The sequence below is a fragment of the Protopterus annectens genome, chromosome 7.part1 (genome assembly GCF_019279795.1).
Source record: "Protopterus annectens isolate FY-2018-M chromosome 7.part1, PAN1.0, whole genome shotgun sequence".
NCBI classification, from domain to species: Eukaryota; Metazoa; Chordata; order Ceratodontiformes; family Protopteridae; genus Protopterus; species Protopterus annectens.
This window is the reverse complement of record NC_056740.1, coordinates 66,114,120-66,126,556: the sequence shown is the minus strand read 5'-3', so window position 1 is coordinate 66,126,556 and position 12,437 is coordinate 66,114,120. Positions and strand designations below refer to the sequence as shown.

At 41.8% G+C, this 12,437-nt stretch overlaps 1 protein-coding gene across 2 annotated transcripts in view; it reads left to right on the top strand.

Annotated features, from left to right (window-relative positions):
* FAM189A1 (family with sequence similarity 189 member A1) overlaps positions 1-6,105 on the top strand; it is a 2,511,558-nt gene extending 2,505,453 nt beyond the window's left edge. For both annotated transcript variants that reach the window (XM_044078557.1, XM_044078558.1), the window contains one exon: positions 5,461-6,105. In XM_044078557.1, the coding sequence (XP_043934492.1) occupies positions 5,461-5,643 (183 nt within the window). In that variant the 3' untranslated portion in view covers positions 5,644-6,105. The remainder of the gene's footprint in view (positions 1-5,460) is intronic.
* The last annotated feature ends 6,332 nt before the right edge of the window (positions 6,106-12,437 follow it).

Below are 12,437 nucleotides of genomic sequence, written 5' to 3'. Positions count from 1 at the left end.
CTCCTCAGTTTTAAGGGACTCTGATGCCTTCCTTTCGGATGTTGTCCGTTCAGATTCTGTTTCCTCTCTTGCTTCCTCAGGCCTATATTGGTGTCTTTGGATCTCAAGGATGCTTATCTCCGTATTCTGATGAATCCTCCTTTAGGAAGTTTTTGCGTTTCTCTGTTGCTTCCTGGAATATTCAGTTCTGTGCTTTGCCCTTTGGCCTTTCTACTGCCCCAAGGGTGTTCACCAAATGCAGGCTTCAAGGGATCCACATATTTCCTTACTTGGATGACCGGCTGATTCAGGCATCCTCTCCAGAGCCCCTTTTGCAAAATCTTCATTTTGCCATTTCCCTTCTTCAGAGTCTGCGGTTCACTATAAATTTCAAAAAGTCTTCTCTGACTCCTTCTCAGGATCATGTTTTTCTGGGTTGCAGGATTTAGACAGTGCCGATGCCGGCTTCCCTGCCCCCCAAGGGCCGTAATTCTCATTTCTTTCTTTCAGATTTTTCTTCCTCTGGCCTCCATTACCACCTGGGAGTTTCTGAGAGCTGTGGGTTTCATGGCATCCACCATTCCAATGCTCACTCTGGCCAAGCTTCACGTGACAAAGTTTCATTGGTTTCTAAAGTCAGTGTGGCTTCAACATGTACATTCTCTAGACTTTGTAGTTCCTCTTCTTCCTTGTCTCAGACAAAAACTTCACCAATGGAATCATCAGTTGTCTCTGAATCCAGGGATCCCTTTTCATCCCCCTCTTCCCTGTCAGGTATTTTTCACAGACACTTCAGGCATGGGATGAGGGGGCAACATTTGGATCCCTAAAAGTTCAGGGGGTGTGGTCACCTCATCAGCAGAAGAAGCACATCAGTGTCAGAGATGAGTGCTCTTCTGCTGGCTCTTCAGGCCTTTCATCCTCTTTTCTCTCCAGGGCCTGTCAAGATGTTCACAGACTATACCACAGTGATGTGGTATATCAACAACTATGGAGGATCGAGATCTTATCTTCTTTGCTAGTTGGCACTTCTGGTATGGCATCTTGCTGTCAAGTATCAAATGACTCTTCAGGCAGTTTATATCCCTTCCGGTCAGAACATTGTGGCAGACACTCTGAGCAGGTCCTTAACTCAATCATTGATTCACAGGGATGTGTTTCTGGACATTATCCACCAGTGAGGTACTCCTCAAGTGGATCTTTTTGCCTCCCCCTCTGAACAGACAACTTCCTCTGTTTTGTGCCAGAGTCCCAGATCCTCTGGTGTGGAAGGTGGGTGCCATCTCATTTTCTTGAAGAAGATGTTTCTTTATGCATTTCCCCTCCTTCCTCTCATTCCAAATGTTCTGTTCAAAATTCAACAGGATGCTCCCAAAATCTTGTTGGTGACTCACGTTTGGCAGTGACAGCACTGGTTCCCTCTTCTTCTGCATTTAGCCAGTGGCAATCATCACAAGGTACCTCAGAGGGTGGATCTACTCTCACAAGACAAGGGATCGCTCATACATCCCCACCTGTCCACGCTTCAACTGACACTGCAGGTGATAGGATTTTGATTACTCATAGAAACCTTTTTTCTGAGGAAGTCCTGCAGGAGGCCAGGAAACCTAATACTAGGAAATGCTACTTATCCAAATGGAAGAGGTTTTCTATTTGGTGTCTCTCTCATAGCCTGGACCCACCTACTGTGGATATTCCTTTGGTTCTCTCTTATTTGTGTGAGTTGCTCAATGCTGGTTTGGCCTATTCTTCTATTAAGGCCCACTTATCAACTGTCTTGGCTGGTCTGCCTTTTTCCCCTCCTTTAGTTTCTAGATTTGAGAGATGGCTAGAAAGGTGCTTGGTGTGACATCTGGAAAGAGGAAGGAGGACAAGGAGACCTGGTGGAGGAATGAAGAAGTACAGGAGAGTATACAGAGAAAGAGGTTGGTGAAGAATTGGGCTTGTCAGAGAGATGAAGAAAGTAGACAAGAGTATAAGGAGATGAGGTGCATGGCAAAGAGAGAGGTGATGAAGGCTAAGGATATGGCATATGAAGAGTTGTATGAAAGGTTGGAAACTAAGGAGGGAGAAAATGACCTGTACTGATTAGCTAGACAGATGTGCAGCAGGTATGGGTGATAAAGGATAATGAGGGAAATGTACTCACACGCGAGGAGAGTATGTTGAGCAGATGGAAAGAGTACTTTGAGGGGCTGATGAATGAAGAGAATGAAAGGGAGAGAAGGCTGGATGATGTGCGGATAGTGAATCGTGAAGTACAGTGTATTAGCAAGGAGGAAGTAAGGATAGCTATGAAGAGGATGAAGAATGGAAAGGCTGTTGGTCCAGATGACATACATGTGGAAGCATGTAGGTGTTTCGGTGAAATGGCAATGGAGTTTTTAACTAGATCGCTTAATGAAATCTTGGAAAGTGAGAGGATGCCTGAGGAATGGAGAAAAAGTGTTTTGGTACCGATTTTTAAGAATAAGGGTGATGTGCAGAGCTGTAGAACTACAAAGGGATTAAATTGATCAGTCACAGCATGAAGTTATGGGAAAGAGTAGTGGAAGCTAGGGTAAGAAGGGAGGTGATGATTAGTGATCAGCAGTATGGTTTCATGTCAGGAAAGAGCACTACAGATGCGATGTTTGCTCTGAGAGTGTTGATGGAGAAGTACAGAGAAGGTCAGAAGGAGTTAAATTGTGTCTTTGTGGACTTAGAGAAAGTATATGACAGGGTCCTAGAGATGTTGTGGTACTGTATGAGGAAGTCGGGAGTGTCTGAGAAGTATGTAAGAGTGGTACAGGATATGTACGAGGGTAGTGTGACAGCGGTGAGGTCTGCGGTGGGAGTGACGGATGCATTTAAGGTGGAGGTGGGATTACATCAAGGATCAGCTCTGAGCCCTTTCTTATTTGTAATGGTGATGGACAGGTTGACAGACGAGATCAGACAGGAGTCCCATTGGACTATGATGTTTGCAGATGACATTGTGATCTGTAGTGAGAGTAGGGAACAGGTGGAGGAGACCCTGGAGAGGTGGAGATATGCTCTAGAGAGAAGAGGAATGAAGGTCAGCAGGACTAAGACAGAATATATGTGTGTGAATGAGAGGGAAGATAGAAGAATGGTGAAGATGCAGGGAGTAGAGGTGGTGAAGGTGGATGAGTTTAAATACTTGTGATCAACAATTCAGAGTAATGGTGAGTGTGGAAGAGAGGTGAAGAAGAGAGTACAGGCAGGATGGAGTGGGGGGAGAAGAGTGTCAGGAGTGATTTGTGATAGATGAGTACCAGTAAGAGTGAAAGGGAAGGTCTACAAGAGGGTAGTGAGACCAGCTATGTTATATGGGTTGGAGACAGTGGCATTGACAAAAAGGCAAGAGTCAGAGCTTGACGTGGCAGAGATGAAGATGTTAAGATTTGCACTCGGTGTGACGAGGATGGACAGGATTAGGAATAAGTATATTAGAGGGTCAGCCCAGGTTGGAAGGTTTAGAGACAAAGCCAGAGAGGCAAGATTACGTTGGTTTGGACATGTGCTGAGGAGAGATGCATAGTATATTGGGAAAAAGATGCTAAGGATGAAGCTGCCAGGTAACAGGTAAAGAGGAAGGCCTAAGATAAGGCTTATGGATGTGGTGAGAGAGGACATGCAGGTGTTTGGTGTGACAGAGCAAGATGCAGAGGACAGGAAGAAATGGAAACAGTTGATCCGCTGTGGTGACCCCTAACGGGAGCAGCCGAAAGAAGAATAAGAAGTTTCTAGATCTGAAGTGGAACAATTTCTTAAACTTGTCCTTAATATCTGATCTCCCAGGAAGACTGTTCCTCCTCCATGGGATCTTAATTTTGTTTTGGAGAAATTGACTCAGGCTCCTTTTGAGCCTGCTGCTTCAGCTTCCTTGCAACATTGTTCCTAGAAGACTGCCCTTTTGTTGGTGCTTACTTCTGCCAGATGGATGTCTGAGTTGTAGGTCATTATGGCTTGTCCTCCTTTTTTGATCTTTCATGATGACATAGTGTCCTTGTGCACTAAGCCTTCTTTTATGCTTATGGTGGTTAATGAGCTATCTCTTAATCAGTCTATTAATCTGCCTACTTCTTCCCCTCTCCGCAAGCTGACAGTGAGAGGTTGCTGCATACTTTGGATGTGCACAGGCAATTTAGGGTTTATTTGGATAAGACTACGGCTATTAGAAAATCTGATCAGTTGTTTCTTTTCATCCTAGAACTTTAGGACTTGCTGTATCCAAGCAAACTATTCTTGGATTTCTAAGGCTATTTTTTTTTGTTATACTTTTCATGGCAAGAGCCTTCCCTCTTCAGTCAAGTCTCATTCTACTAGAGCTGTGGCTTCTTCTGGTGCTATTTTTTCAAAGGCTTAGATAGTAATTCTATTCTTGAAAAAGCTACCTGGACTTCTGTGCTTACCTTTACCAAGCATTACAAGTTGGGTGATATAGCTAGAGCTAGGGCTGGTTTTGGTAGTGCCATTCTTTGTGGCTTTTTAGGGGACTCTTCTGCTCCTTCCCTTCCCCTAGTTTCCTGTTGAACTTTGACACTCTCCCATATGTTAGGAATACTGCAGCAGTGAATGTAAGGGCGTAGTACAGTTGTGTAAAATCTTACCATAATGGTAAATGTCTTTGCCTTCACTGCTGCAGTACTTGCTCTCTTCCTCCTTCTCCCCAGTCCTTTGCCTTCCTGGATGTACAGATTACCTCTTGGGTTCCTTGGACTGGTGTTCCTACCAGGGCAATCAGTTCTGACTAAAGTAGGCCCTGAATGTCATCTTTATGCAAGGAGCATTTGGGTGATGTTCCGCATACCACTAAACCAACAGGAGTCTTTGATAGACTGGCTGGAAGTCGGGCTTCCATGGTAGGAAATCCCATATGTTAAGAATACTGCAGCAATAAAGGCAAGGACATCTACCATTATGGTAAGATTTTAACACAACTGTACCTTAGTCTCCCACAATTACACTACTGCTTGGACTTTGTAGCAGTAACTTTAATGAGTTATTTGAAACCATCAGTGATAGTATGGTCTTGCACTTTAAACTTTACCTTACCATTCCAAGGCTGGTCTGTGTGGTCTTGTGTCTGAAACTGCTGACCATACATGTGGTACTTTCAGTCCTGTGGCTCATACTCTGATACTGTCTATGGTACTTGTCATTTATTTATTTGGCTGTTTATCAAAATGCATTCACCAGGTAAGTGGACTGGTCTACATGGTTCCACAGCATATACCACTTAAAAGAGTAGGGGTGATAGACAGAAAAAGATTGAAAGTTGTGCTGTTCCTGCACTTTGTGGTATAAGGCAATAAGCCAATGCCTTCCTGTTTTCTGGTTACAGCTATGAAAAGGCAACAAAGGCGAAATTCACTGTACTGTTGCAGGGTCTTAAAATGCTCTAAAATATTACACTGTCTGCATAGTATCCGATGCTGCTCATGCATATTAATGTGTCTTTTTTTCATTGACCAGGTAATCATGAGTTCATGCCAGAATACTCGCACCCCTAGAAAGCGGCTTGAAGAAGACCTTCACCTCCAGAGCTGTGGAGCTCTCAGTTCACCATCATCCTTACGTCGAGCCCAACTAGGATGCAAACTAAAGAAGGGCAGATCACATAGTTTAGTTGGAGTTTCTCGGGAAACTGTTCTCTGATGTTGCTGAACTTTAAAAAGACTAATAATTCAACATGTGCCATAAAAATTAACAAGGAGTTTCAGAAAGTTAACTATATTACAAAAAACTTGAAAGTGAATGTCTTCCTTTTGGAATTTTAAATGTTTGATTGGATTTTTTTGGGATGACTACCGTTTTGAATATAAAATTGTTCTTTGAAAACAGTTGTGCTAGCTGGATTACTTGTAACCTGTGGAATTAACTTCCCCACTGAGTGGGTTTGTGAAAGGGCCTTTTGAGACATTTTGCTACTTTTCTGAAGAGTTTGTGAACCAGTCAACAACATTATTCCTTTTCAGTGCCCAGAATGTGCAAATGGGCACTAGATACAACTTCAAAGTTGTAATATTTAATGTACCTCGAAGTGTTTTAAAGATTATCGGTGTTCCAATAAATATTATTTATGAGGTTTATTGCAAATAAATTGCATCTTCAGTATGATTCCTTGGATACTTATAAATTGTATTGCATGAAGTACTTATAAATTGGTAGGATACATTTTCATCAGAATTAGAATGTAACCAGTGCTCAGTGTCAAATGGTTCTGTACTATAGCATGTATGTCATTTATCAAAAAAAATAATAACAATTATTCTAAGCAAGCATTCATTATAACTCAGGTAAAATTCTGTTCCAAGCTAAGGATACTCTGATTAACAACATTTTATGCCCCTCAGAAGGCAAGAATAGTACTTGGTGACTATAGCTTTGTAGTATGAATCACTTTGTTGGTTATCTGTATGTCTGAAACCCTCTAGAACCATAAATATAGCCCTTCTTTTGAGTTCCCATCATCACCAAACACACCATCCCTCCCAAAATTACCTTAGTCCAGATTATAGTTGCACTATTGAAAACCAAAACAAGTAGGTCCATTGGACCTGACAATATCCTGTGCAGTCTGCTAGCAGATATCAAGCATCACTTAGCAAGATCATCCTTAAACCTTTTTTGTTTTAAGTCTGTCCACAGGTTGTACCCCTAAATGTGGAAAATATCAATAGTGGTACCATTAAACAAAGGCAGCCCCACAATAGACCCCCAGAGACTATAGACCTATTATCCTCACAAGTATGTTCTGTAATGTTAAGAAGTGCATAATTCCTAAACTGATAAAAATGACCTTGCAGTCAGATCTACAAACCCTGGACCAAAATCAGTCTGGATTTGTGTACTAATCCTAGTTAATTTCCTTAAATTGGTTCCTGCATACCCTGGTAAAGGCCTTGCAGTCCATACGGCTTATAATTATCTCACAAATGCTTTAACATTATCCCACATACTGATATCATAGATAAACTGTCCCATCTTAATAAAACTCCATACACTGGATAGCCATCTGGCTCTCTGACAGAACCCATACTGCTAAGGTAAGGGCTTCCTCATCTAGCCAGAAGTTTCACCAGAAGGGTTCCACATGACTCTATCCCTGGCCTCCCTGCTATTCTACAGCTACTTCTTAGAAGCAGAAGATCTGAAGGGACTGTGGCTAACTAAGTCTGCTAATGACTGCCATCTGGATATTATTGCAAAATCCCCAGTTGGCACACAGATGCTCCAACAAGGCCTAGACCAAACCAACATCTAATATGTCAGTTATGAGTTCACATTAAATGCAAAAAATGCAGTTACCTTAGGGAAAGACACCACCTCTTCCTCTTACTGCATTACTGGTAGCCCTCTCAAAACAGATACAGTTATCTGGGACTTGGGTACCTTTTGTTAATAATAAAACTATCTTGTTCAGAGGATCTGTAAGAATGTGTTTTCTAGGTTTCATGTACTTTTAGTCTATCTTTACTCTTGCCTTATTAGAACTACCTTTAAATACAGTACTTCTTTTGGACTGTACCTCACAAAGCATCTTAACAAAACTTGAATGACTCCAAAGGTTTATGACCAAGAAAAAAATTGTATTGCACAATCTAAGCTACCTGTAAAGAATAAAAGTCACATTACCCATGTTTATCTTTTATAGACTATTAAGGGGTGATCTCTGTTTAACCTTTAAGTACTGAAAGTCCCTACCCTTTCCAACACCCTTCACCTTAAGAGAACTAATTGTCTGGCTGGCACTCATGCCAAAAGCATCCGCATCCATTGCAAGATCATCGACACCTACTCTCGTAACAAATTTATAATCTAGCAGATTCCCTGCCTTTGGAATAGACTCCCTCTACATGTATAAGAAAGTAATATCTTATGTGTTTCGAATCTATCTTCACAGTTGTAAGACAGATAATACATTCATGCCAGGGATATGTGGAAATAATCTTCCTAGAAGGGGTAACTAATATACTCTCAGTACCAGGGGGCTCACAATTAAGTTTATTGATTGCCCTTTGTCAGTAAATGTAGCATGAACCTATGAAACTAATTACTTACTTCTCTTTGGGTTACCTGAGTACCATTCATTATAGAAGCAAAACATTGCATTTGTTGCCTTCATTGCAATAAAAAGAAAAAAAAATAATCAGTCATTTGTTTATTTGAACCCCAAAAGAGCTGAGCAATGCAAGTCATAAGACATACATAATATACAGAAGTCCACCAGAATATTTACTTGCATAGGCCACTCCTGTGGTGTAGAGGGATAATAAGCCCTGACTACAGCCCAGTCAACTCTGGTCCGATTAGTGGCCAGGGCAACTGGTAGAGTGGCAGGAAGAATGGGTGTGCCCTTTCTAGGGGGGGAGGATAATGTCTGGGCAAGGAACACAGGGCAGTAGGAGCTTCCTGCTGGAGGCATGGAAGCCAGTTTGAATGTGCTTGGCTGAAGGGATGGGGCAGCTTGCAGGTGTATCATCATATAGAAGTGTGAAGGTGGAGAGTAGCTGTCTGCCCATTGCATGTCCCCAGAGGCCAGTCAGGGGAAATGGGTTATTATAAAAAGTAGAAAAATCACCCAGATGATGGTAGGACAGCACAGACACACCCAGATGCCTTAGGATCCATGTTGGCCCCAGCATCAAATCTGATAATTGGCCAGGGGTAGATTAGACTGGCAAGTAGACCCAGCATGGATATGGGATGCACGGATGATTGTCTGGATGAATCCAGGGAATAAAACGACTGCAAAAAACTAATATTTACTTAAGCAGTGCTAGTGGTACAACATATAACACCCTTGCCTTTTGTGTAGAAGGGTGGGGGTTCTATTCCCACACCAGGTAGATGGGCTGCTGACACTGAAGTGCAGCATGAGGGGGGGGGCTGCTGCACTCCTGACTGTGTCATCCTTCAGATGAGAAATTAAACCAAGGTTCCATCTGCTTGAGTTGATGGTCACTCAGGGGGATGTAAAAGATCCCACAGCACCTATCACAAAGAGTAGTGGTAGTTTCCTGATGCGAAAACATCAAATCTTCCCTGAAAAGGGGCCATTAGCCTAGTGGGACTAACGCATTAAACCAAGGTCACATCTGCTTGAGTTGGTGATTGCTCAAGCGGATGTAAAAGATCCCACAGTACTAATCACAAAGAGTAGTGGTAGTTTCCTGATGTGACAACATCAAATCTTCCCTGAAAAGGGGCCATTAGCCTAGTGGGACTAACGCTGCACTCCTGACTGTGTCATCCTTCAGATGAGAAATTAAACCAATTTCCCATCTGCTTGAGTTGATGGTGGCTCAGGGGGATGTAAAAGATCCCACAACACCTATCACAAAGAGTAGTGGTAGTTTCCTGATGTGACAACATCAAATCTTCCCTGAAAAGGGGCCATTAGCCTAGTGGGACTAACGCTGCACTCCTGACTGTGTCATCCTTCAGATGAGAAATTAAACCAAGGTTCCATCTGCTTGAGTTGATGGTGGCTCAGGGGGATGTAAAAGATCCCACAGTGCTTATCACAAAGAGTAGTGGTAGTTTCCTGATGCGAAAACATCAAATCTTCCCTGAAAAGGGGCCATTAGCCTAGTGGGACTAACGCATTAAACCAAGGTCACATCTGCTTGAGTTGGTGATTGCTCAAGCGGATGTAAAAGATCCCACAGTACTTATCACAAAGAGTAGTGGTAGTTTCCTGATGTGACAACATCAAATCTTCCCTGAAAAGGGGCCATTAGCCTAGTGGGACTAACGCTGCACTCCTGACTGTGTCATCCTTCAGATGAGAAATTAAACCAAGGTCCCATCTGCTTGAGTTGATGGTGGCTCAGGGGGATGTAAAAGATGCCACAGCACCTATCACAAAGAGTAGTGGTAGTTTCCTGATGCGAAAACATCAAATCTTCCCTGAAAAGGGGCCATTAGCCTAGTGGGACTAACGCTGCACTCCTGACTGTGTCATCCTTCAGATGAGAAATTAAACCAAGGTCCCATCTGCTTGAGTTGGTGATTGCTCAAGCGGATGTAAAAGATCCCACAGTGCTTATCACAAAGAGTAGTGGTAGTTTCCTGATGTGACAACATCAAATCTTCCCTGAAAAGGGGCCATTAGCCTAGTGGGACTAACGCTGCACTCCTGACTGTGTCATCCTTCAGATGAGAAATTAAACCAAGGTCCCATCTGCTTGAGTTGATGGTCACTCAGGAGGATGTAAAAGATCCCACAGCATCTATCACAAGGAGTAGTGGTAGTTTCCTGATGCGACAACATCAAATCTTCCCTGAAAAGGGGCCATTAGCCTAGTGGGACTAACGCTGCACTCCTGACTGTGTCATCCTTCAGATGAGAAATTAAACCAAGGTTCCATCTGCTTGAGTTGATGGTCACTCAGGGGGATGTAAAAGATCCCACAGCACCTATCACAAAGAGTAGTGGTAGTTTCCTGATGCGAAAACATCAAATCTTCCCTGAAAAGGGGCCATTAGCCTAGTGGGACTAATGCATTAAACCAAGGTCCCATTTGCTTGAGATGCTGGTCGCTCAGGGGGATGTAAAAGATGCCACAGCATCTATCACAAAGAGTAGTGGTAGTTTCCTGATGCGACAACATCAAATCTTCCCTGAAAAGGGGCCATTAGCCTAGTGGGACTAACGCAGTCAATAATTGAAATAAAAATAATGCCAAGTATAGTAGAAAATAACATTAGCTGTCCATACTATAGTCAGAGTTAAACTAAGTGGCTATTGTTTGAAGTTTCATGCTGACTTTCTTTCACAATGATCCCTCCCATAGCTTTTAGCACGTGTCATAATATATAACTTCTAGGCTGTTTATGTTTCAGAAGATGGAGCTCTTGAGAAAAGTTTGCACTAAATGTCATGACTTTGTATGTACAAGTAAATTGCTTTCATTTTGGTTATTGTTCCTTCTGTCTGATATAGGTCTTGGCAGAGATGTCAGTCTGGTTAACAGTTTACAAACATGAAAACAATTTACCTTAATGAGAGTTTTTCTAACAGTATCAAGGGTTCTTGCCATTATGTCTGATAATAACAACACATAAAAAATATAAAAAAAATATATAAAAAAATATATAAACCACAAAGGGGCTGCTGCATTCCTGACTGTGTCATCCTTCAGATGAGAAATTAAACCAATGTCCCATCTGCTTGAGTTGGTGGTCACTCAGGAGGATGTAAAAGATCCCACAGCACCTATCACAAAGAGTAGTGGTAGTTTCCTGATGTGAAAACATCAAATCTTCCCTGAAAAGGGGCCATTAGCCTAGTGGGACTAATGCATTAAACCAAGGTCCCATTTGCTTGAGATGCTGGTCGCTCAGGGGGATGTAAAAGATCCCACAGTGCTTATCACAAAGAGTAGTGGTAGTTTCCTGATGCGACAACATCAAATCTTCCCTGAAAAGGGGCCATTAGCCTAGTGGGACTAATGCATTAAACCAAGGTCCCATTTGCTTGAGATGCTGGTCGCTCAGGGGGATGTAAAAGATGCCACAGCACCTATCACAAAGAGTAGTGGTAGTTTCCTGATGTGAAAACATCAAATCTTCCCTGAAAAGGGGCCATTAGCCTAGTGGGACTAATACAGTCAATAAATGAAATAAAAATAATGCCAAGTATAGTAGAAAATAACATTAGCTGTTCATACTATTGTCAGAGTTGAACTAAGTGGCTATCGTTTGAAGTTTCATGCTGACTTTCTTTCGCAAATATCCCTCCCATAGCCCTTAGCAAATGTGTCATAATATATAACTTCTAGGCTATTTATGTTTCAGAAGATGGAGCTCTTGAGAAAAGTTTGCACTAAATGTCATGACTTTGCATGTACAAGTAAATTGCTTTCATTGTGGTTATTCTGTCTGGTATAGGTCTTGGTAGAGATGTCAGTCTGGTTAACAGTTTACAAACATGAAAACAATTTACCTTAATGAAAGTTTTTCTAACAGTATCAAGGGTTCTTGCCATTATGTCTGATAATAACAACACATAAAAAATATAAAAAAATATATATAAAAAATACATAAACCACAAAGTTGTTGAATAACTGCAACATTTACTGGCATTTTGGTACCTCGGCTAAGTGCCTTCAAAGGAATAACTTTCATTACACCAGTCTGTCATATAAATACAAGACAACAGAGCAAGTCCAATTACACAATTATCATAATACAAAATTTTAAAGTGCTAATAACTTTTAATACACCTAACTCAGAATAAATACAAACTATATAGAGATCAATAATTCAAGTTAATATCCAAATTCCATCCTCTCAGTTTTAAAGTTCTAAAATGTAGTATGAACCTAGATTCTAATGCCAATAATTTATGTATAAACCTACCCCCACCCTACAAATATCGTTTGGCCAAAACAGAAAAAAAGAGGCTATCATCCTTCCCTCCATGCACTCTGTGGAAGTGATCA